Source organism: Melanerpes formicivorus, unplaced genomic scaffold, assembly GCF_026170545.1.
Source record: "Melanerpes formicivorus ecotype bairdi unplaced genomic scaffold, bMelFor1.0.p_v2 SCAF_14, whole genome shotgun sequence".
NCBI classification, from domain to species: Eukaryota; Metazoa; Chordata; class Aves; order Piciformes; family Picidae; genus Melanerpes; species Melanerpes formicivorus.
In genome coordinates this window covers 5774886-5800054 of record NW_027142366.1, presented here as the reverse complement: position 1 = coordinate 5800054, position 25169 = coordinate 5774886, and the positions used below count along the sequence as shown (strand labels likewise).

Below are 25169 nucleotides of genomic sequence, written 5' to 3'. Positions count from 1 at the left end.
GTATTTGGAGAGGTGGAGTGGATGAGGAATTCAGACAGCTGGGTTTCAGAAAGTTGGTACAGCACAAAACCTGAAGTTTGCATGAAATTAAGCAGCTCTAAAGGCCTGGAAAGAGAGAGTCTTGCTCCTCATCTCTACAAAAATTGAAGCCAATCACAGATGACTGTTCTAGAGCACAGAAAATTAAGTTTTCAGGAACAGACATCTTAAAGCTTGGGATTGTCTAAAGGGTGACTTAAACAGTGATGTTTAGAGGATAGAAGAATTTTGTGTGTGTGTCTCTCCCCAGCAATTTCAACTCCAGTAGTTAGCTCAAAACTTGAGGCTGCTTCGAGATTGTTTAAAATGAGAGGGTGAAAGAAATTATTAACAGCTGCAAAAGTTCTGGGAGTGTTCAGCAAGCAAATTTTACACATGCAACATTTTAGCTGGGTTCAAATGGCACATTTAGGTACCTCCTGAACATGATTTGATAGCTGCTATATTAAGGTTTATAACAAGAAAGAGATGTTTATTTCCGCAGACAAACGAGCAAGCTGGCAAATCTCACCAGAAAATGAAGGCAGCTTTTCAAAAGCATGTGCTTGGAAATCAGCAGCTTCACAAAATGCACAAAATTTGTCAGTACATTGAGACATCATTTAAAGATCCAGAAGGAAAAAAACCAAAAAAGAAATATATGAGAAACCCCAGAAAGTTTTCACTTATTTGATTTTTCTCTAAAGAAAAACCAACTCCTCAGAGGGCAGCATGCAAGATGTCTTTAATGTTCCAGCTTGGTTTACACAGCAACAGAGAGCAGAGAAATCAATTGAGAAGCCAGCTGGGTATGAGAATTAGTATTGTTTAAACACTGTCAAGTCTAATAAAGCAAAAGAGTCCTCATATTCAGCGAATGCTGCACCAGCAAGTACATTGTTCAGACAACTCAATGAAAGGGAAAGAAAAAAACCACACAAGACCACAGATTTGTACAGAAGGGCTTTATGGAAGTTCTCTGCAGAAAACCCCAAAAGAAGAAGGGGAAAAAAAAAAAAGTCAAGTAATTGCCTTGACTGTAAAATTCAGAGTGAAGAAAAAGCAGCAACAACTCATTAGGGTTATCACTAGCCAAATTCAATTGAAATGCTTGTTAACCAACATGCACAGTAAAAATCAGCCCAATAACAGTAAACCAGGAAGGACAGACTAAACTAATAACAGCAACATAACACACCAAATTAAATCCACAGATGAGTTGATTTAAAGGTCTCTTTGGGGACACTCTCAATAAAGAGGCAAAAGTTTACGCAACAAATATTGCAGGAAAGCAGGAGCCCGAAAGCTACAGAGTCAAATAAAACAGCACAAATCATTATGATGTGCAAACCGTCTTGCTCCCATCACCACCAACCCAGAAACCAAAGCACCAGCAAAATAAAGATCCCTCAGCCTGTGATGCCATTTGGCTTTGCAGCAAGGTGCCCAACTGCACAGCAACAGCTATCCAAAATGAAAACACCTGTAATGAAGGAGCCACCAGAGAATGAAGTCCAAAAGGGTTTCCTTGGGAGTGCTGTTTGTGGGGCAGGCTACTTGCTTATTTGTAGTCAATTTCTCTGCTTGCCAGGCAATGAAAGACCTTTCAAAAACACAAAACCAAACAAGACAACAAGGATGGTGCCTGCTGTTAAAAGAAACTCATTCTTTTACGGGGTCCATCCTTCTGAGCAATTCCATGGCAGATGTTAGAAGAAATGCAATAAGTTTAAAACTCTCTTTCACTTTAAATAAGCCTGGAAGCAGTTTGCATCATAATCTTTGCCAGGTGACAAGAGCAAGCTGAATGACAGACCTGTGACTGCATCCTGTGAAAACAGTCCCTCTCCTAATGAAAACCTGTAACACAGATTTATTTCTTTAAACCATACTCTGTATTTATCCATTTGTGATTCTACCCACTGCTTAGACACACCACATAATACTCTGGGTATTTTCTTCCCTGCCTATTTGGTTTCTGTCACCTAGGCTGTCACCTGAGTACTGCTGGGCATTAACTTGAAAAATACAGCCTGATTTCACTAATCTCCTATAAAGCTTTAGGATGGTAAAATATCTTTATTGCCTAGTTTATAAACAACTGAGACCAACAAATGAGTGCACTATAAGGTTAATTGCTCTTATTAGCCTGTTACTAAAACCATATGCTCTCTTCTACACGTTAAGGCAAGCCACTCTTCTACTCCTGCATCCAAGATCCCACATTGACTTTCACTCTGGGGAATTCTCTTGTAGAAACAAGCAAAAGTTTCAGCTAGTCTTCCTGAACAGTTTCACTCTGCATACACCATAAACAACAAATACTTTAACACAACCAGCTGGGGCGGGTACGGGGAGTAGGTTTGTGCCCATTATAGCACTGGAGCCTCACAAATCATTTCTTTTGGCTTGTGCTCTGTCCTGTCAGAATCAAATGCTAAATGAGCATGACTTAAGAAAAAAAATAGTATTTTTCTTAGCAGACTGTGAGTATAGTCACATTTTCAGAAAGTGCTCCCAAGTTTTTTAGCTGGTACTCTACCCAGTTCTGGGCCCCTCAATATAGGAAAGATGTTGACTTGCTGGAACGTGGCCACAGAAGGGCAACAAAGCTGGGGAGGGATTTGGAACACAAGCCCTATGCAGAGTGCTGAGGGAGCTGGGGTTGCTGGAGAAGAGGAGGCTCAGGGGAGACCTTATTGCTGTCTACAACTACCTGAAGGGAGGCTGTAGACAGGCAGGGGCTGGTTAGACTTGATGATCTCGAAGGTCTTTTCCAACCTGGTCTATCCCATCCTATCCTATCCTATCCTATCCTATCCTATCCTATCCTATCCTATCCTATCCTATCCTATCCTATCCTATCCTATCCTATCCTATCCTATCCTATCCTATCCTATCCTAATGTAGAGACTAGAAGCCATTTACAAGATAGACCAGTAAGAATCTTGGGCAGCTTTTCTGCATGATGCTCTTATGCTAAAAACCAAAAGCCCAAATGTAAGATTCCCTAAGTCATGTAATTAATTTGATTAACATCCTCTGTACACTCAGTTTCAAAGCCATTTAAGAAGATCATTTGCGCAAACGTGAAAGAGAAACATAGAATTCCTCTTTAACTAAAGTCAGCCAATGTGTTTGGTTTTCTTTCAATGAATGAGCTAATGCTCAGAAGAGAGATTCAAACATTAACTGTGTAAAGAAGGCAATTAGAGCTTGTACAATACATTGAAAAGGAGCCTGAGGCATGCTGGCAAAACGCATGGTTTATGAGTGTGCAGTTTGCATCCAAGTCCATAGCTTATATTAGAGCTGGACACAGATACTTCTAAAGGCTACCAAGTCACTTGTGATTTGGTTGTGTGGAAGAGGTTGTGATGTCTATAAAAAAGGTCTTTCTTTATTTTTTTTAAACTATATTGTAGTTGGTCTTAGTCTGTATATTTAAACACTCAAAAGAGAAAAGCCTTTTCTACTGCTGCAGCATGTCAAGGAAGCTTATCTGCATGTAAACAGCAAAATGAGACCTCTCTTGTGCTATTAAGCCTTAACTTTCGAGTTTAAAAGTTGAGCATTTCTAAAGATGTGCTACTTGTGTCATTCTGCTAAAAGGAGACAGCTCTCTGCCACAGAGTGATACTTGCCATAGGTTTTAAAGCTGTTGCAGGAGTAGGAAACAGGCCGTCATAGGAATCAGTGGAATACTTTTCTTTTAGTAACTGCTGGGGGGAGGGGAGTGTCCAATTACAGGGAGCCACTGCCACATTATCTGTCATAAAGATTGTGCATCCATTATCCTGAGTGTTTTGTCCACAGTCTGATAGGAATGAAGGTCAAGAGAAGGCCCTATTCTGCTGAAGGGAAGGAAACAGGAATATAGGATAGGATAGGATAGGATAGGATAGGATAGGATAGGATAGGATAGGATAGGATAGGATAGGATAGGATAGGATAGGATAGGATAGGATAGGATAGGATAGGATAGACCAGACCAGGTTGGAAGAGACCTTCAAGATCATCGCATCCAACACTATCTAATCAACTAAACCATGGCATGAGGCACCCCATCAAGCCTTTTCCTAAACACCCCCAATGATGGTGACTCCACCACCTCCCCAGGAAGTACACTCCAATGGGCAATCACTCTCTCTGCGTAGAATTTCTTCCTAACCTCCAGCCTAAACCTCCATGGTGCAGCTTGAGACTGTGTCCTCTTGTTCTGGTGCTGGGTGCCTGGGAGAAGAGACCAACCCCCACCTGGCTACAACCTCCCTTCAGGTAGTTGGAGACAGCAATAAGGTCTCCCCTGAGCCTCCTCTTCTCCAGGATAAGCAACCTCAGCTCCCTCAGCCTCTCCTCACAGGGCTGTGCTTCAAATCCCTCCCCAGCTTTGTTGCCCCTCACTGGACACATTCCAGCAACTCAACATCTTTCCTAAACTGAAATATTAAAACATTAAATATTAAAATAATCTCACACAAATCTATTTCCAAACCACTGGAATATGGGCAGCATAATATGGGTAGGTTGAGGCCCCATCCCTGGAGGTGTTTAAGACCAGGCTGGATGAGGCTCTGGCCAGCCTGATCTAATGTGAGGTGTCCCTGCCGATGGCAGGGGGGTTGGAACTAGATGATCCTAGAGGTCCCTTCCAACCCTGACTGATTCTGTAAGTAGGCAAACAGAAGGCAACTGGCAGTGTGGAAGGCAAAGCACTCCCTGGGATGTCCTCATAGGAAGAGGAGGGGATGGAAGAATAGTCAAATTGGTTCCAGAAATACAGTTAAGAGGGAAAAAACAACAAAGCACATTATTGTTACAAATTGGATTCAGGAAGACAACACAATGCAACTACTTAGACTGCTGAGCAGGACAAAACACTACAAATCTGTCATAATTATTAAATAATCTCCTACGTGCAGAAAAGCACTGTGCTAAGGATCAAGCATTTTGCTCAATCAGCTTGAAAAGAAGATTGGGTAGGAGACAAGTCTCAAGAAGCTAGAAAGACAGACAGACGTGTCTGCTGGTAACTTTCCAGAAGACACAACAGCACTGCTGTATGTCCAAGGACACCTGGGCTCACCTACATCTACTGCTCCAATGTTGTGCCATTGACAGTCCTGCCCACTTTAGATACAGCTTCCAGTCTGGACAGCTGTCCAAAGTAAAACAGATCTAGATCTCCCCAACACAGAGCCCAGGCTTAGCACCAGGGAACTAAATTTGAAAGGTCTCTCCAGTCCTAAGGACTAGGTCAGAGTGCAGCCTCTTCTTGCAATCCTGTGGTTTATCCAGGAGGACCCTTACGACTTACTCTCTCCAGCTTCACTGAATCCTCAAGGGGGCAGAGAGGAATAGAATAGAATAGAATAGAATAGAATAGAATAGAATAGAATAGAATAGAATAGAATAGAATAGAATAGAATAGACCAGACCAGACCAGACCAGACCAGGTTGGAAGAGATCTTCAAGATCATCACGTCCAACCTTCATCCAACACCATCTAATCAACTAAACCATGGCACCAAGCACCCCATCAAGTCTCCTCCTAAACACCTCCAACGATGGCAATTCCACCACCACCCCAGGCAGCCCATTCCAATGGGCAATCACTCTATGAGAGACAGACAACAGATCAGGTCCATTACACTACATTCAAGGCTGCACTGAAAAGACCTATTGAACACATCCGAAGCAGCACACTATGACACCATACAAAAACTGTCACATTCTTCCCACCTCATGTATCTGGGTATTCCTGGTTTGATACACTCAGTTATTCATCACCCTGAAACCTGTCTTTAAGGATCATAGCATCATAGAATCAACAAGGTTGGAAAAGTCCTCAAAGTTCATCAAGTCCAACCTGTCACCCAAGACCTCATGATTACTAAACCATGGCACCAAGTGCCACGTCCAATCCCCTCTTGAACACCTCCAGGGTCCACCTGTGTTCTTCTACACATCCCTCAAGGAAGGCTGAACAGAAGTTCACAGGATCACAGGATGCTAGGGGTTGGAAGGGACCTCTGGAGATCTTTGAGTCCAACCCCCCTGCCAGAGCAGGGCCATAGAATCTAGCACAGGTTGCACAGGAACACATCCAGACAGGTGTTGAAAGTCTCCAGAGAAGACAACTTCACAACCTCTCTGGGGAGCCTGTTCCAGTGCTCCATGACTCTTATAGTAGAAAAGTTCTTCCTCATGTTGAGATGGAACTTCCTGCACTGTAGTTTATATCCAGTGCCCCTTGTTCTATCACAGGGCACAAGTCAGGGCCCGTGATTAAGGTTCAAAGCATGTTATTCCCCAAGTGCTCTGCAAACAATGCAAAAGGATCACTCCTGCACTCGCTGCTCTATCCCTGAAATGTGGATAACAGGTGCTTCCTCAATAAAGGTCAGCCACGCTCTAAAAAATTCCCTCAAAGAGATGTCAAGCCTTGCTGAAGCACTTGGCACTCCAGCGCTTTGCTGTAATCTTTTCACAATGCAACACACACAAAAGCAGTGACTTTAAAACACCATGCTCTGCTGTTTAGGGCAGCTCACTGCCCTCAGAAGGTCTGAATTTGGAAACTCTGAGCGCTGGTATCAAGTCAGCCCAGCAGCGAGTGTGTGATGGCCACATATGGCTAACAGGTGAGCTGGGAACCCAGCACTTCAGAGAGGATCCCTGGAACCACTGAAGGAGCAGAAACTTGGCATAGCCTCATTCTTGGGGGAGAAGAGCTGTTTTATAGATGGAGCTTTTATATGGATCTATTAAAAAAGAAAAGAAAAGAAATGTGTGGCTGTGGATGGAAGTTTTATATATGCCCTATAGTGCACATAGAGGGAGGCAGGAATAATAATTTTCTGTCCAGTTATAACACAGAGGGCTGTTTAAAGGGAAATGTAAAAGTGTTTATTTTTATTGGGGGGGATTCAGAATTTCTTCTATTTCTCTCAGGGGCATTGAAACAGATTTACTTTTGAAGAGATTGGCTTTGAATGTCTCTCTTTGTCAACACCTGCACGCCCAGAAAGCTGCCTTGCAGCGTGCTTCAGTGGGCTCACTGCAAGAGAAGGGGAAACCTCCTCAAGGGTCTCCAATGCTAATATTCCTCATTGGGAAATAAAGAAATAAAATAAATAAATAAATCCAACATTTAACTTCTAAATAGATTTTACAGGCTGGGGTCAGAGTGGCTGGAGAGCTGCCAAACAGAAAGGGAGCTGGGGGTGCTGATTGACAGCCGCCTGAACATAAGCCAGCAGTGTGTCCACATGGCCAAGAAGGCCAATGGCATCCTGGCCTGTATCAGGAATAGTGTGGCCAGCAGGAGCAGGGAAGTCATTGTGCCCCTGTCTTCCGCACTGGTTAGGCCACACCTTGAGTCCTGTGTCCAGTTCTGGCCCCCACAGCTTAAGAAGGACATTGAGACACTTGAACATGTCCAGGGAAGGGCAATGAGGTTGGGGAGAGGGCTCAAACACAGCCCTATGAGGAGAGGCTGAGGGAGCTGGGGTTGCTTAGCCTGGAGAAGAGGAGGCTCAGAGGAGACCTTACTGCTCTCTACAATTACCTGAAGGGTGGTTGTAGCCAGGTGGGGTTGGTCTCTTCTCCCAGGCAACCAGTACCAGAACAAGAGGACACAGTCTCAAGCTGTGCCAGGGGAGGTTTAGGCTGGATGTTAGAAAGTTCTTCACTGAGAGAGTCATTCGTCGTTGAAATGTGCTGCCCAGGGAGGTGGTGGAGTCACCATCCCTGGAGGTGTTCAAGAGGGGATTGGACGTGGCACTTGATGCCATGGTTTAGTCATGGATCCGTGGTGACAGGTTGGAGTTGATGATCCTTGAGGTCTCTCCCAACCTTGGTGATTCTGTGATTCAAAGACTCAACTGGAATGGCTGTAGTTAGAATTTTAGACACAGGAATCTGTGGCAGCAACTCCAATTCCTGAAGAAAGTTGATGTATTTATAGTGATATTCTCAAATCCAGTTTGGGAGCTAATTAAATTCTGACTCAGATAAAGGTTTTTGGTTTTTTCCTCCCCCTTACTTTCCTGGAAGAGAAGAAGAGACACTAATGGAGCTCTTTTTGCCAGAATGAAAACTTCCTAAAATTGCCAACAGATTTTAGAACCAGTGCCACATTTTCGGTTGAAAATCCTGGCACCATTTCTCAATCTGTGGTTTCAAACCCAATTTTTAATATATTCTTCCATCTGGTTCAGACACAGGATAATGACTGAAGACTTACAGAGTACAGAATAAACCAGGCTGGAAAAGACCTTTGAGATCACAAAGTCCAACCTATCCCCCAACACCATCTAATCAACTAAACCATGGCACTAAGTGCCTCATCCACTCTCTTTTTTAACACTTCCAGTGATGGTGACTCCACCACCTCCCTGGGCAGCACATTCCAATGGCAAATCACACTTTCTGTGAAGAACTTCTTCCTAACCTGCAGCCTAAACCTCCCCTGGCACAGCTTGAGACTGTGTCCTCTTATTCTGGTGCTGGTTGCCTGGGAGGAGAGACCAACCACCACATGACTGCAGCCTCCCTTCAGGTAGTAGTAGACAGCAATAAGGCCTCCCCTGAGCCTCCTCTTCTCCAGGCAAAGCAACTCCAGCTCCCTCAGCCTCCCCTCATAGGGCTTCAAACCCCTCCCCAGCTTTGTTGCCCTTCTCTGGACACCTTCAAGTAACTCAACACTTGTGCACAGGCAAGGGGAAGAAGCTTTTTTTAAACACCATTTTGTTGTTAGTGTTTTGGGGTTGGTTTGGGTTGTTGTTTTTTTTTTGTTGGTTGGTTGGGTTGGGTTTTGTTTAATTTAGGAATCACACATGCAGGAAGTAAACCTGCTTTTTAGTGTCCCATTTTTTTGTCCCGATGCCCAATAGGAGGACAGATTGTATCTGATTGCACAGCAAATTGCACAGGTCATGGACTTTTCTTAGAGGAGTATTTATAAAGCAAAAGGCAAGGGCCTTTGTGCCTTAAAGCAAAGCTTTGATTAAATCTACATAAAATGTTTATCACAGGGTATCTTTTATTGTAGGTACTTTCATCACTTGCCATTATTTGTAACGTTTTATATAATGTTTGCATCCTGAGGCTGCAGCCAAGCTCAAAATCCCCTTCCTCCCCCACTGCAGGCACTGTTCAAACACCACATGAGCCATTCCCCTGAAGAGCTCCGAGTATAAACAGATGAGACAGATGATAAGTGGAAAGGAAAGTTGACCCAGAAAATTAGACCAATGACTCAAAATCATACAGCAGGTCATCAGCAGAGCTCCTATCTCTTATCTGTGGTACAGTACACATAGGGTATCTTACTGTGAGTCAACCTGTCAACTTCTCAGAGACACCACTGTACCTGCAAATGCCCAGAGCATTCCACTGGGGAAAAAAAACAACCAACCAAAACAAGCCAAAACAAAACAAGCCAAACCAAACCAAACCAAAACAAAACATCACACTTTAACAATTTTATTATCAGTATTCTTTTCCCAGTACAGATTTTTAGTTGCTGCTACCTGTGTTAGCCAGCCTGCAGCAACGCTGCATTCTGATCTGAAATACAATCTCTAGCAGTAATAGCGTGCTGAGAACTTTCTGCTGCTTTCAGCAGTAACCCAAAGGGTCAGCAGTAGGGCTTGGAAGCCCACAGGTAATACTGCTGTATTTTTAACCTAAATGTGCTTTTGGTTTTACATACATGCATAAAAAGAAGGCAAAGCAGGAGTTGAATGATCACAAGTGAATTAAAAGAAATAGAATTTGAGCCCTCCACAGGCAATCTGTTCTGCTCCTGCAAGGAATCCATGGCTAAGTGCTACCCCAGTGCTGTGCTGAAGTCCCATCTCCTCTCCAGATGTCCATCTTTTCTTGCACTTAATTCTGGTCACACTGATGCCCAGACCAAAAATAAGGGAAAGGGAAAATGAAAACAACTGTTAAGCCTCCCTCCCATGAAGAACGTCCTGGGGGGTACGAGGAGATAAAGAGGGCCCCAGAGTCTGTATGAAAATCATGTCAGAAGCCAGCTGCAAGCAAAACCACTTTCAAAAGCTGGCAACAATCCAGTCATATAAATGCTTTCTGATGATCAGATGAGGGATCTGCTACCAGACCCAGAAAAAAAACAAACATGGTTACTTCTCCTCTGCCTTACCATCACACCACAAAATGTCCAGCTGTGGTGCACAATACCCTTGCCAAGGCTTGGATTCAAGCTGAGCTGCAACCAGTAGCTCATTTTCACTGTTGGTTTTTCTTTTCAAATCAGCTTTTAAAACTTTTCAAGTTTCTCCCCATTTAGAATCTCAAAGAAGAAAAGAGTAACAGAAGGGATTAAACAATTAAAACCAAATGAATCTCTTAATCTTAACTAATAGTGTTAGGGAAAATGTCTTCCCTGAAAGAGTGGTCAGGCACTGGAGCAGGCTGCCCAGGTAGGTGGTGGAATCACCATGCCATGAGGTGTTCAAAAACATATAGACATGGCACTTTGGGACATGGTTGCCATCACTGGAGGCGTTCAGCAGGAGACTTGATAGGGTGCTTGGTTGCATGGTTTAGTTGATTAGGTGGTATTGGATGATAGGTTGGGCACGATGATCTTGAGGGTCTCTTCCAACCTGGTCTGGTCTGGTCTGGTCTATTCTATTCTATTCTATTCTATTCTATTCTATTCTATTCTATTCTATTCTATTCTATTCTATTCTATTCTATTCACAATTGGGATTGATGATCTGGCTTGATGATCTTAGAGCTCTTTTCCAACTTTAATGATTCTGTGATTTCAAAAGGGGGAATTTGAAGAGCATGCCATTGAAATCAGGCTGAAATCACTGCTCCTGACTCAATGCTGTTAGGGGAAGACTGGGCTCTGGGGTGGACCTCAGCTAGAGCAAATCATCACTGGCTTTTACTGCTCCTCAGGAGCAGAACAATGCAAGTGCTTTCAAACTATGCCTAAAAGATGCAGTTCTATTGTTCAGTGTTACAAAATGCACACAGCAACCCCTAGGCATGGGCACAGGGCTCATGGAGGAGTTCACATACCTTAATCTTGCTCTGGGTGTCAAAGCAAAAATTCTACAGTTTCAGCAGTCCTGGGTCATAGTTAAAATATTACAATGTCAATGAAAAATAGAATTAGATAGGCTATTAAAAGCTGTTATGAGATGTGGGTTTGGAAGGGGGAATAATGTCTGTGCAATTCAGAGGTCTATCTCAATGCTAGCAGTGATTGAAAGAAGCACTTTTGGGCTTTTATTAAGAGAACACCAGAAATGTCTGACAGTGGCACGGTTTTTCAAGACAGTGATGCTGAAAGCACCACTGGAAGAGAAACCAACTTCATGTGAAAATGCATCAATGGAAGTTTTTGAGGAGAGATGAAGAAATGACCACACAGAGAAGGATTTTAATACTGAAGATGTTGGCTGATCCAATTTGGTTTGAACCTGCCAGGCTGCCAAAGTGCTAATTTATTGCTCGCTGTACTGAGCTGAAAGTTGGTGTGATTTAGTCATTATGCACAGGCTATTTCAGGAAGCCCTGCAGCTATAAAGTGAGGCTGGCACCCTATGAAGGTGTCAAGTCTCTGATCAGCAACTGCTGAGAAGGTGTAGCTTTTTTTTTTGTAAGCAGATGTCTTTGATTTAACTTCAGGTTGGGTGTTCCTGTGCTGTTTCCACCTTTGCAAAGACCTAATGATCACAAGTGCTCTTCTGCAGTTCCAAACTCCACAGTAATATTCAACTATACTACAAAACCACAAAGCTCCCTCATCATGCTAACAAGATGCCCAAATGCCAAATGCCTGCTGGCACTAAGTCCCAGCACCTTGCTCTCAGCATCCAGAACATCTAGTTCCAATTGCAGGGCGACCAACTGGCCTCCCTTCCTCCCTACAAGATTCAAATCCTGTGCTTGCAGACTTCACATCAGGGCTTCCTTGTAGCCTTGAGCATCAGGAGCTGCTTAGACCATGGGGCATGGTCTCAGTGAATTCGAGGGACACAAGGGGTGCAGCCCACCCACTGCAATCTGGAGGACAGCCAGGCAGGCTGAGTGCCAGCAGCATCTATGAAGAAGTACCTCCTGTGTCCTCTCCTGGCTTGACAAGGAGAGACATTTACAGTGACAAACAGCTGGCCTCAAATCAGTCCCATCCATTGCGGTGTCCAGGGGCTCTAGCTGAAGCCCCTAGGAAAGGAGAAATCCCTCCCTCAAGGGGAAGTTGAACCTTGAGCCTATGTTGTAGGACTAAACCTACAATCTCTACAATGCTGGCCTGTTCTGGTGACAATGCTCTGCAGGAACACAGATGACATCCTGGATCGTTAAATTCTTACCGAGGCCCTTTACTTAACCAAGTTCTTGAAGAACAGATATGGATTCCAGCCCTCCATGCAATGCTGAAGAAATTACACTTGCAAGCCTTTTTTTTTCTTCTTTTTTTCCATTTTTTTAAATGAAATCCAACTATTTTTATTGCTGGTGACTTAAACAGAGCTCATCCTTGTTACAGGAAACCCCACGCAGCCCTCTTCAAGTAAGCCATCACGCAGATGGCTTTTCAGTGCATCTGAGAGGATACCACATTTAGGGTTATTCTGGATCAACAGTAAGAACATGTAGAGAAGCCTTTAAAAATATCAAGATTCATTAACCCTCCTTGTCATTTTTTGCATCCCAATTTGGACACCCCCCGGGAGTAAATAGGAAGCACGCCAAAGGCAGGAGAGTGTCGCAGACCCCTGACCATTTGAATCTGCTAAGCTGTGACCTTCCAGAATGATTTACCCTCCTGTCTGCAGAAGAGCTCTTAAAAAACAAAAGGACAAGCCAATGAAAGAATAAAGATCAGCCTAAAAGCACACAGCAGCTGACAGCCCACTCGCCTTATCTTGATTTAGCTGATACGTTCAGGCATCTCTCGCTGCATAATAAAATCTACCGCAGCACAGCCTTCAGGACAGTACCAGCCTAATAGCCTGTGATGTGCATTGCACAACTAAGGTCTTAAGCAACCTAAACTTAGAATCATAGAATCAATAAGGTTGAAGAAGACCTCAAGGATCATCAAGTCCAACCTGTCACCCCAGACCTCATGACTACTAAACCACAGCACCAAGTGCCACGTCCAATCTCCTCTTGAACACCTCCAGGGATGGTGACTCCACCACCTCCCTAGGCAGCACATTCCAATGGCTAACAACTCTCTCAGTGAAGAATTTTCTCCTCACCTCCAGCCTAAACTTCCCCTGGCACAGCTTGAGACTGTGTCCTCTTGTTCTGGTGCTGGTTGCCTGGGAGAAGAGACCAACCCCCACCTGGCTACAACCTCCCTTCAGGTAGTTGTAGACAGCAATAAGGTCTCCCCTGAGCCTCCTCTTCTCCAAGCTAAATAAACCCCAGCACCCTCAGCCTCTCCTGGTAGGGCTGTGCTCAAGGCCTCTCCTCAGCCACGTTGCCCTTCTCTGGACATGTTCCAAGAGTCTCAATATCCTTCTTAAATTGAGGAGCCCACAACTGGACACAGTACTCAAGGTGTATCCTAACCAGTGCAGAGTACAGGGGCACAATGACTTCCCTGTTCCGGCTGACCACACTACTCTTGATGCAAGCCAGGACGCCACTGGCCTTATTGGCCCCCTGGGCACACGGCTGGCTCATGTTCAGCCGACTTAAAGACACCAATCTGCCAATTACTGCTTCCTGCAGACAGCTCTCATTCCAATTCAATTTTATGCATATAAAAGTAATTACTGATCCCTTCCAGGGGCATCAGCGTACTAATAAACGTGTGAAGCAGGGGACAAGTTTTATTAAGGATCCAGTTTTATTATTTCAAAACTATTGCTTGTTATTCTGGGCTAGGAAGCCTTGATGGCTCCCTGGAGCTAATTGATTACTAATCACTGCCAAGTGCATTTTAAATTTTAATTCTGGCTTTGGCTGCCTGGGCTAAGTGATTCCCTAGAGCCTATGAAACTCCTCGTCGCTATTTTGAGTATCTGGGCACTGGATGAACAGTGTGAATGTGTTTGAGGAAGCGAGCAGCAGCGCTAAGTCTCCCAGACCTACATTTTATGACACAGAGAAAACATTAAAACTTCCTTTTGCCTGTGTGCCATGTGGAGAGCACAGCCTGAATGGAAGAAGATGGGTGAGCATAAAATGCCTTTTCTCAAAGCCAGAAGACAGGTGAAGGATGGGATGCCTGGGCTCTGAGCCAGGCACTAGGCAAGGATTTTGGAGAGCCAGGGGAGTGCAGACTTCTGAGGCTGGGAGGAAAAAGCTATGCTTCAGTATCACAGTATCACCAAGGTTGGAAGGGACCTCAAAGACCATCGAGTCCAACCTCTCACCACAGACCTCATGACTAGACCATGGCACCAAGTGCCACATCCAATGCCCTCCTGAACACCTCCGGGGACAGTGACTCCACCACCTCCCTGGGCAGCACATTCCAATGATGAATGATTCTCTCAGTGAAGAACTTTCTCCTCACCTCGAGCCTAAACTTCCCCTGGCACAGCTTGAGCCTGTGTCCTCTTGTTCTGGTGCTAGATGCTAGAGAGAAGAGAACAAACCCTTCCTGCTTCATACTCCTTCAGCCAAGCCTCACTGCAAAGGAACTTTTATTAAGATCAAGACAATAATCCCTGCAACCTGCTTTCAGCTTAAAAACACCAAGAGGTAGTTTCTTGTAATACTTACATGCAAAATGGGTAATTTTAATCCTCCTGGCTTTAACTGACCTGAACAATGCACAAGTTTTCCTCAAGACAAATGGAAAAGGTCAAAGTGATTTTGTGAAGCATTGAGCACTCACAGCTTCAGTGGGCTATGAAAGTGTCTAGTTCCTGGCACAGAATCGCAGAATATACCTGCTTGCAAGAGACCTCAAAGCTCATCCAGTCCAACCTGCAGTCCAGTACTGAAGGATCAACACTGCACCATTCCCTAAGCACCAGGACCACATGCTGCTTGAACACCCCCAGGGATGGTGACTCCACCACTGCCCTGGGCTGACAGTTCCAGTGTTTGAGAACCCTTTCACGATATGGTCCCGAAGCAGACTGGCCTGTTACTAAAAACTTCTGCCGCTGGATCTCCCCAATAAACCTCACAAAGTTTCTAAAAGTCATCTCAGATTAAATAATGCAGTTGAGCTGCTTAATTATCCAATTAGATGCAACTTCTTTTGGCTACTGCTACGGTCAGATGACAGCTGGATCTCGATGACAAATATCCAATGGCTACGTTTAATAAACTGTTAAGAAAACTCATTTAGACTAGATTTTGTTTTACTGGAAATGAGAGTCATTAAGAAAGGATGCATTAAATTTCCTTAACTAGGTTTGGAAATAAAGATGCTATTTTACAGGAAAGAGAATTAGGCAAAGAAATTTTCTCTACTTTCACCCCCAATATTTAGGGACTTACCAGGCCTAATCTAGTTTTCTCCATCTGAGGAAGCGCTTTATAGGATGGCAGTTAATTACTGCTAATACAATTTACAGCTGTGACAACAGATATGTGGAAATCTATGAGGAATCTTAAACATATTACTGAAAAAGAAATTATATATAAATAAATGCAAACTAAACCATGGGAAAAAAGAACGGAACAGAACAGAACAGAATAGAACAGAATAGAACAGAATAGAATAGAATAGAACAGAACAGAACAGAATAGAATAGAATAGAACAGAATAGAATAGAACAGAACAGAATAGAACAGAACAGAATAGAACAGAACAGAACTTAACCCAGAACGCATGGGAAGCTTCCTCTAGCACATGAGAGCAGGTCATCTGAGGAGCCACCAATCTCACCTGAGAGAAGATCATGGTTGGACTTGATAATCTTAATAAGCTCCTCCAATCAAAATGATTCTGTAATTCTATGATTCCATATGCAGGAGAAAAATAGAGTAGAGTAGAGAAGAGTAGAGAAGAGTAGAGAAGAGTAGAGAAGAATAGAGTAGAGAAGAATAGAGTAGAGAAGAATAGAGTAGAGTAGAGAAGAATAGAGTAGAGTAGAGTAGACCAGACCAGACCAGACCAGGTTGGAAGGGACCGTTGAGATCATGGCATCCAACCCATCATCCAACACCACCAAATCAACTAACCCATGCAACCAAGCACCCTACCAAATCTCCTCCTAAACACCTCCAATGATGGTGACTCTTCCATATTGGACTGGGAATCAAAGTGCTGTCTGTAACCTTCAGTTGGCTAACTCAGGAATTTTTGTTGCCAGTTTTGTCAGTAGCAGTGAAGGAGAATAAAGCTGCTCTGGTCATTTGCACACAACTTCAAGGAGACCTGAAAGGCAGAAACCCCTCCCCAAGGTAGCTAGAACGTTTGGAATATTAGTCCATACATTCATGCCCACCTGGAGATGAGTTTAGCTGCTAGTGGCCTCTAGGAGAGTCTTGAGATGCCACTGCAGAAAAAGATCCATGCAAAGTCCTCTTTCAAAATAAGGGACTGAGAAAAATTCTACAGGTCTGTTGGGACCAGACCTTGGTCCAGGGCCAAAGTAAACAGAGCCTGTGCTCAGATGAGAAGAAAGTTATGTCTGGTTTCCCTCCTGTCACTTGCTTGAAAGGAGACCTTTGGATAGCAGAAGGACTTTGGTGAGTCACAAACTTCATCACTGTTTAATTTATCCATCTGAAAAGTGGGGTAATGTAGCAACTTCTCAAAAGCTGTCATAACAGGAGCGAATAAATTAGTGTCAAAATATTTCTCATTAATTTTGTCAAAATGCAGTGGTGAGATGCTATCAGGGAAAGTATCCTGGGAAAGCAAATTACCATTACCATGATGGGGAGAAGACAGAGAAAGTGATTTGGTATTTTTTTTAAGCAAACAAGAATAAAAACCCCTTTAAAAGACAGAGCTGGTTAGTCAATAACACATTTCTCAGACTGATCCTGCAGATGAAAGGATTTGTGAATTCCTGTTAATGCTGCTATTAAAATACATCATTTCCCTACGAGAATGTTTGAACCAAATGCCCAAGTAAATATTTTGACAGCTTTGTTTCACACTGGAAAAAAAATATATGGTAGAAGTGCAAAGAAGGTTTCAAAGCAAATCACCCTGCAGCTTTGCCTGAATATGCTCTGGGAGGTGTGCTTGTGACCTTCCATAAAATTAATTCAATGATTTAGAAAGACAAATGATTTGATTTGGAGCTGTAAAGCAGGATTAGAGTTTCCTAATCTATTTCTTCCTTTTTTCTTTCTCTGTGTGTGTATGTGTTAAATTTAGTGACCATTTGTGGTTATGGAAATTGCAAGAAGAAACTTCCTCTCTCTGCCATGGACATGCCAGGATGATGAGCAGAATCAGAAAGACAGAGCTACTGAATCTGAGACAAAAATCAGCATGGACGTGAGCTCCCCTTGCTTTCTCCTCTTAAGCCATCCATTAACACAGAATACAGAATTAACCCAGTTGGAATAGACCTTTGAGATCATCAAGTCCAACACCATCTAATCAACTAAACCATGGCACTAAGTGCCTCATCCAGTCTCTTTTTAAACACTTCCAGTGATGGTGACTCCACCACCTCCCTGGGAAGCCCATTCCAATGGCCACTCTTTCTGTGAAGCATTTCTTCCTAACATCCAGCTTAAACATCCCCTGGTGCAGCTTGAGACTGTGTCCTCTTGTTCTGGTGCTGGTTGCCTGGAAGAAGAGACCAACCCCCACCTGCCTACAACCTCCCTTCAGGTAGCTGTAGACGGCAACAAGGTCTCCCCTGAGCCTCCTCTTCTCCAGGCTAACCCAGCTCCCTCAGCCGCTCCTCATAGGGCTGCGCGCCAAACCCCTTACACTATCGAAGCACCATGAGATCAGACCTGCAAACTTGCAGGGCTACGCAAAGGGGTAGGAAAGCCACTCCAAACCCATTCCCTATAGAAAGCAGTTTATCCAGAACAACATTAACAGCTGAACCAGAAGAGGTTTGGCTGAGGGCAAGTTGTGTTTGTCTGGCTGCTTTTCCAAAACTCCATTGAATGAGTTGCATCATAAGCATTTACTACATCTGGCTGGGAACTCATGCCATCATTGATGCTTCTAAAACTTCCTACTTCTGAATGAGTTGAAAATGCCACAAAAAAAAAACCCATCTGAGAACTTCCAGGTATAAGCAAGCTTAGAAGTCTTAGGACCTGACATTTCAGAAGCTTCAAAGCAATCACCTGTTTCATCTCTGGAAAGCAGGATTGCTTACCCAGCAAGCTAGAAATGGCAAATTCCAATCAAGAATATTTATAAGTACCTAGGATCTTCACAACTTGATAAGCCAGTATGGAGAAAACTTGCTAGAAATGACCCCAAAAAAAACCTAATTCTACCCATCTGGAATCTTTCCAGGACAGTATTACAGATACCCAGAACATATTCTTACAGTTCATTTTCTTCCTAGAAATTCTTGGTAAAAATAGCTAAGATTGGCTCCAAGCTACTTAAAGTTGGGTGCTTTGTTGTGGGTTTTTTTTTTTTGGTTCTTACTTTTGGTTGCTCTTTTTAGAATTAGGTAGTAAATAATGCTATCATTTGTCAGCATTAGCTTTAACTGCATGTTTCTCTCAGTGACATCTCAGTTTAGGAAGGATGTTGACTTGCTGGAAGGTGTCCAGAGAAGGGCAACAAAGTTGGTGAGGGGTTTGGAACACAAGCCCTATGAGGAGAGGCTGAGGGAGCTGGGGTTGCTTAGCCTGGAGAAGAGGAGACTCAGGGGTGACCTTATTGCTCGCCACAGCTACCTGAAGGGAGGCTGTAGACAGGCAGATGTTGGTCTCTTCTCCCAGGCAGCCAGCACCAGAACAAGAGGACACAGTCTCAGGCTGTGCCAGGGGAGGTTTAGGCTGGAGGTTAGGAAGAAGTTCTATACAGAGAGAGTGATTGCCCATTGGAATGGGCTGCCCAAGGAGGTGGTGGAGTCACCATCACTGGAGGTGTTCAGGAGGAGACTTGATGGGGTGCTTGGTGCCATGGTTTAGTTGTTTAGGTGGGTTGGATTGGTTGATAGGTTGGATGTGATGATCTTGAAGGTTTCTTCCAACCTGGTCTGGACTATTCTATTCTATTCTATTCTAAGCAGCCTCAGTGCCCACTCTGGCCCTGGCAGGGGTATAAGTGAGAGATCAGCCCTGTGCAGTGCCTGAGCTCATTTGCAGAGAGCCACAACTCCTTAATTCAGGCTGATCTGGGTGTTAACCTGGTTATTCCACTTCCAGCCCCAAGTCAGTATTTCTGCACAGCTCTGTGTCATGCAGGCACCTTCCTCTGCTCAGTGCCAGTGCAAGCAGCTCTTCAACCACCTGCATTGCACAGCTGGACTTGCATGGAAGAGCTGCAAATTAAAACTGCTGCCTTTTTTTTGGTGAGCATTCATCAGGAATAAGCCTGGATGGATCCCTCAGTCTGGAGAGCTGTAATACTTAGGGGTGGAAAAAGAAACAAGACATAGAATCATTGACTGGTTTGGGTTGGAAGGGACCTTCAAAGGTCATCTAGCCCAATCCTCTTGCAGTGAGCAGGGACATCTGCAACTAGATCAAGCTGCTCAGAGCCCTATTCAACCTGCCCTTGAACATTTCCAGGGATGGGCATCCAGCACCTCTCTGGGCAACCCATTACATAAAGAGCCTATACATAAAGAAGAGGAATCTGCATTAATTCACTAAGTTGAGTAGGGCATTAAGGCACCTCTTGCAAAGCAATGAAACTGTTGTATTAGAACTATAAAAAGCAGCTAATCCACCAAGATGTTAATAATGGTTTAAAAGCAACTCCTGCTCAATATGACATCCTGTGGATGTCATGTGGAGGTTAGAAAAACACTGGCATGCCTCCAACGCTGCTCTGCGTATCGCTTGCCATCAAGATATGGGAAAGTGAATCCAGAAGTCAGTGAGTGTATCGTAGGGACTGAAAATCATCAAGTCAGGCCGCTGTCAGACATCTTGATTAAACAGCAAAAGCTGTATGGAGCTATTACTGAGAGTGTAACGTGACATTCACAGAATCCTAAATGCATAGTTTGAATAATCAGACAATAATGAGAACACTAACATCTGGAAATGTGTACCATAAAGCCAGCTCTGAAATAGTAGACAATGTGACTTGCTGCAGCCAGGCTGAAGCTCTGTTCCTTCAGTCAGTCAGTGAAAAATTTATTACAGCTATAGTTGGCATGTTCATGCCAACACTGCCATTAACACAAAACTGAGCAATAGTCTGGGAGGTGTGGGGGGGAAACAAAAAGGTTTTTAGTGTGCAGCCAATTAAATGTCAAATGTCAGCATACTGTGGCTCAAAGAGGAATCTAATGTTGTTGCCCATAAACCAAAGGCAGAGTGACAGGGAGCAGGAAGGAATCACAGACTCTCAATCTCTTCAGCATAAAGCTGAAAGGTGGCTCTGGTAAAAAGGCAGCAGGCCTCACATTTCCAGAACAATCACAGACACAGGAGTTCCAAGAAGAGCAACAGAGCACACGAGTGTCTGGAAGGACTTAGCAGCAGATGAGGGATTAGGGACATACTCCTTCAGTGACGGTGCAGTGAGATTGAGAAAGCTAATACAGAGCCAGGTGAAGGATGTAAACACCAGGATGGGGAGAAGTTATTTACAAATGTGGGGCAATACAATGAAAACCTTGCTCAATAACAGGTCCAACACAGCAGAACCATTTTTCTGCTTCACCTACCTGAATGCAAGTTCTGCCTTCTGCAGAAGAGAATATGCTCAAGTACATTGAAAGAATAGCCCTAAGCAGCACCAAATCTGTAGAGTGAGCATGCCCTCTCCACCTACCCCCACAAGAATAACTGCTGGCATACCAGCACCCTAAAAATAGGAAAGGTGTGGGCATTGCAACAGAGAGCTTTGTAGAGTTTCTGAGTAATGCCTGGGCTGCTAGGAAACTGCAAACAAACCAAGGCGGCTTCATCAGATGCCATGGGGGACTGGAGTTACACAGGGAGTGGAGGGTAATGATAAGGGAGCTCTTAGTAAGACAAGATTACTTTTCTCTGCCATGCACAGAGACAGTGGCTTCCTTCAAAATGAGGAAGATCTGTCCAACTATTAACATCAGTTGGAAAACACTGAGTTTTACGGACATGCTGATTTAGGTCAAGGAGAAGAATCCTACTCCGAGGCAGGTCAGGCCCTGGCAGGAGTTAAAAGCCGAGTAATATAGAAAGTTGGAGAAGTGCTAAACCAAATTCACTGATCTCTGCAGTAGTAGCAAGAGGGCAAGTGTTTGAAATCAGATAGCAGCAAGTGCTTGCCCAAGTTCATATAAAGCCACTGCAGAACAATGCAAATGCAAATTTCTCCTGTATCTGACTCTCTGGGTTCAGGAGGCTTCTTACACAGCTAAAGAATGTGACAAAATGACTAAAAGCATATATGAATGGATTAATTATATCCAGAGTTAATGTTTGTCCCCAGAACCTTTAAAAACCAGCCCTGTGGCTATTAAAGCAAAACTACCCTCCAATGCTAGTCCCCTAATCTTTGAGGGAAAAAAGTTTCTTTCAAGACAACTTAAAGCCCCAACAGCTGAAGTGACTTCAGCACTGTGGCAGTGTCAAATCACAGAACTGTTAGGGTTGGAAGGGACCTCAAGGATCATCGAGTTCCAACCCCCCTCCCACAGCCAGGGACCCTTCACACTACATCAGGTTGCTCAGAGCCACATTCAGCCTGGCCTTAAAAACCTCCAGGGTTGAGGCTTCCACCACCTCCCTGGGCAACCTGTGCCAGTGTCTCACCACCCTCATGGTGAAAGACTTCTTCCTAACATCCAATCTGAATCTACCCATTTCTACTTTTCCCATTGCCCCTAGTCCTATCATTCCCTGACACCCTAGAAAGTCCCTCCCCAGCTTCCTTGTAGCCCCCTTAAGATACTGGAAGGCCACAATAAGGTCTCCTCAGAGCCTTCTCTTCTCCAGACTGAAGAGCCCCAATTTCCTCAGTCTGTCCTCATAGGAGAGCAGCTCCAGCCCTCTGCTCACCCTTGTGGCCCTTCTCTGGACACCCTCCAGCACCTCCAGATCCTTCCTGTGCTAGGGGCTCCAGAACTGGACACAGTACTCCAGGTGGGGTCTCACCAGAGTGGAGTAGAGGGGGAGAAATTACCATGGTTTCTCTTCAGTTCATATACTGGTTTTTCTAGTGGATAACTGAGATTCATCACTTGAGCAGTTCTCTATTTTATGAAATTCAAGATAACTGAGGAGCTTTTCTATTTGCTGCAACTTCCTGTCAGGAAGAAAACTCATTCTCTGTCCCAGAGGGTGGGGGAAGGAGCAATGACATTAAATGCTAATGTTAGTTGTTATCAAGCTCAAAGAGTCTGCTTCCAGGCGGAGTGGCGGGGGGGAAGGGAAAGAAAATCTGTGTATGTTTATATTTCCACTGCATCACTTAGTCTTAATATCTAAAAGCTTAAGCCATTGATGGTGACACATTAACAACAGTGCCAAGTTTGAAATGAATAGAGATTAAGGCCAGAAGCAACGAGAATGACTCAAGTTCAGAATGAATTATGAGAAGCCATCATTGACTGAAGCTAGAAAAATACTTAAGCTGTGAGAGGAAAACCAGCTTCAAACGTCATGGGTCAATGAAGCAAACTCAATCTGACACAAGCCCACTAAATGTACTTTAACATTTAGAAACTGGTTTTCAACATTAATGAGTGTGGCCATTTCAACATCAGTGAGTGAGCATTTGCACAGAAGCTCTCCTAAAAGAGTCACCTGGTCACAAATGTGGTAGGATGAATGGATTTGGCATTTCCTGATGGGCCACTAGAACCAGAACAAGAGGACACAGTCTCAAGCTGCACCAGGGGAGGTTTAGGCTGGAGGTTAGGAAGAAATTCTACACAGAGTGACCATCATTGGAGGTGTTTAGGAGGAGATTTGATAGGGTGCTTGGTTGCATGGTTTAGTTGATTAGGTGGGTTGGATAATAGGTTGGACACGATGATCTTGAAGGTCTCTTCCAACCTGGTCTGGTTCTACTCTATTCTGTTCTACTCTATTCTACTCTATTCTACTCTATTCTATTCTATTCTACTCTATTCTATTCTACTCTACTCTGCTCTGTTCTATTCTACTCTACTCTATCTCAGTTGATTGACCACAATCTCAAATGTTGCTGTTTCCATTACAGCCCAGCACAAGCCTCTCCTGCTTCTCTCAAGAATCAAAACCTTCTTAGATGCTAACACTGAGTGAAGACTATGCTACCTATTAACACCCTTCTCCATATGGCCTCTGCTACAGTAGGAGTAAAAACTTGCTATACTCAATACATGCTGTTTTTATTTACATCATAGCTATGTAATATCTGTAACACACATCACGAAGTACCAAGCGAGCAAAACAAACACTCACAGAAACACTCTCAGATCTCTGTATTCTTTGAAAGGAAGCACAATGTTTTCAGCTTTCAAACCTCCCAGGTTTGGCACTGTTTGTAATAAAGTTTGACCAAGGACTGGGATCTGTTTCCATTCTGCAAACACAGCAGATAAACAACCGCCCTGGGTTGTACTCTGCTTCCAGCGGCACCGTCACTGCGCTCAGCAAAAACCACCTTGTGTTCTGCAGAGTCAGACTATTTCCCCACTCCATGGGAAACTCTGTCTCTCACTGTGTTTCTGTAACGTGCCTCTGCCTTGTCTTTTCCTTAAAAGCATTTTTTTCTCCTTGAAAGACATCTCTGACATTCTGTGAATCCCACCTACATTTAAATTAGGGATGATGAAAGTAAAAGCTATAAAGAAAACTGAAAAGACAACGCCTTGGGAAATATGCTTGTGGCATATTCCTAGGATAACATAAATCACTACAGAAAGAAATGTGCTCCAGCAGCTTATGATTTGAAATTTTAACATGATAAACAGTATTGCAAGGCTTAGGTAATTTGACAGCAATATCCAGATAATAGAATAGAATTAACCAGGTTGGAAAAGACCTTTGAGATCATCGAGTCCAACCTATCACCCAACACCATCTAATCAACTAAACCATGGCACCAAGCACCACATCCAGTCTCTTCCTAAACACCTCCAGTGATGGTGACTCCACCACCTCCCTGGGCAGCCCATTCCAGTGGCAAATCATTCTTTCTGTGAAAATGATATCTATTACTTCTACTTCAGATCACAGGGTCCTCAAAAGCTCACCCAGTCCAACCTCCCTGCCAGGGCAGGATCACCTAGACCAGATCACACAGGAACGCATCCAGGCAGGTTTTGATTATCTCCAGAGAGGGAGACTCCACACCCCCCCTGGGCAGCCTTCTGAAGTGCTCCATCACCCTCACAGCGAAAAAAATTCTTCCTCGTGTGATATCAATCTTGTAATTCTACATATTTTTAGTGACATCTTTTCAGATCTCTGTCTATTCCCTTTGATGGGTGATGGGGAAAAAACCATATGTGCAAATCCATACAGCAATGAACTCTCTAAGCCCAACAGAAGCATTTCTAGGAGAGAGTGGCCTGCCAAGACAAACAAGTTCTGCCAACATTTTAACACCAGGGAAGGTCAGTTAGGTTATAATTAAGTCTAATTACCATTCTCATGAATTGCAACATCTTTTCACTTCAAGGCACTTTAAGCTCAGAAAAGGATGAATTTTGGTCTTGTATTTTCCAAGAAGCAGAGCAAAGAGACATCCTAATCTTGGCTTTAAACCTGAATCATTACTTACCATCATAAACAAAAAAAGCCTAAGGACTTGAAAAGAAGATATTTGTGCAGTTTATTCAACCACTAACACTTTCTCCTGCCTGCTTTTCCCTATTCCCTTGCAATAACTGTACACATTGTTTTAATCCTCTGTCCAGTACCTCTCTGCTTATTGTCATAATTCCACATTTTCTTTTTTCCATCCCATAGTTTTATAACCTTTCTGCTTTCCTTTTTCCTTTAGCTCCCTGGTTTTAATCCTTGATGTATCTCCAGACCCTCCTCTCTGCTCCCCTAGTAAGCTGGAGAATCCAATGGCAGCAGTTTCTTCTGTTTCCACACGACTGCTGCATTAGGCAGAACTGCACTGGGAAACCACCTGAGTT

At 43.8% G+C, this 25169-nt stretch overlaps 1 protein-coding gene across 12 annotated transcripts in view; it reads right to left on the bottom strand.

Annotated features, from left to right (window-relative positions):
• CUNH7orf50 (chromosome unknown C7orf50 homolog) overlaps positions 1–25169 on the bottom strand; it is a 158862-nt gene that overhangs the window by 8324 nt on the left and 125369 nt on the right. For 2 of the 12 annotated variants that reach the window (XM_068146715.1, XM_068146705.1), the window contains exon 3: positions 1502–1621. The exons of the other annotated variants lie outside the window; for them this stretch is intronic. Coding sequence is in view for 1 of the 2 variants with exons in the window: in XM_068146705.1 (XP_068002806.1) it covers positions 1502–1621 (120 nt within the window). In the remaining variant the exon portion in view is untranslated. The remainder of the gene's footprint in view (positions 1–1501; positions 1622–25169) is intronic. 12 annotated transcript variants of the gene reach the window in all.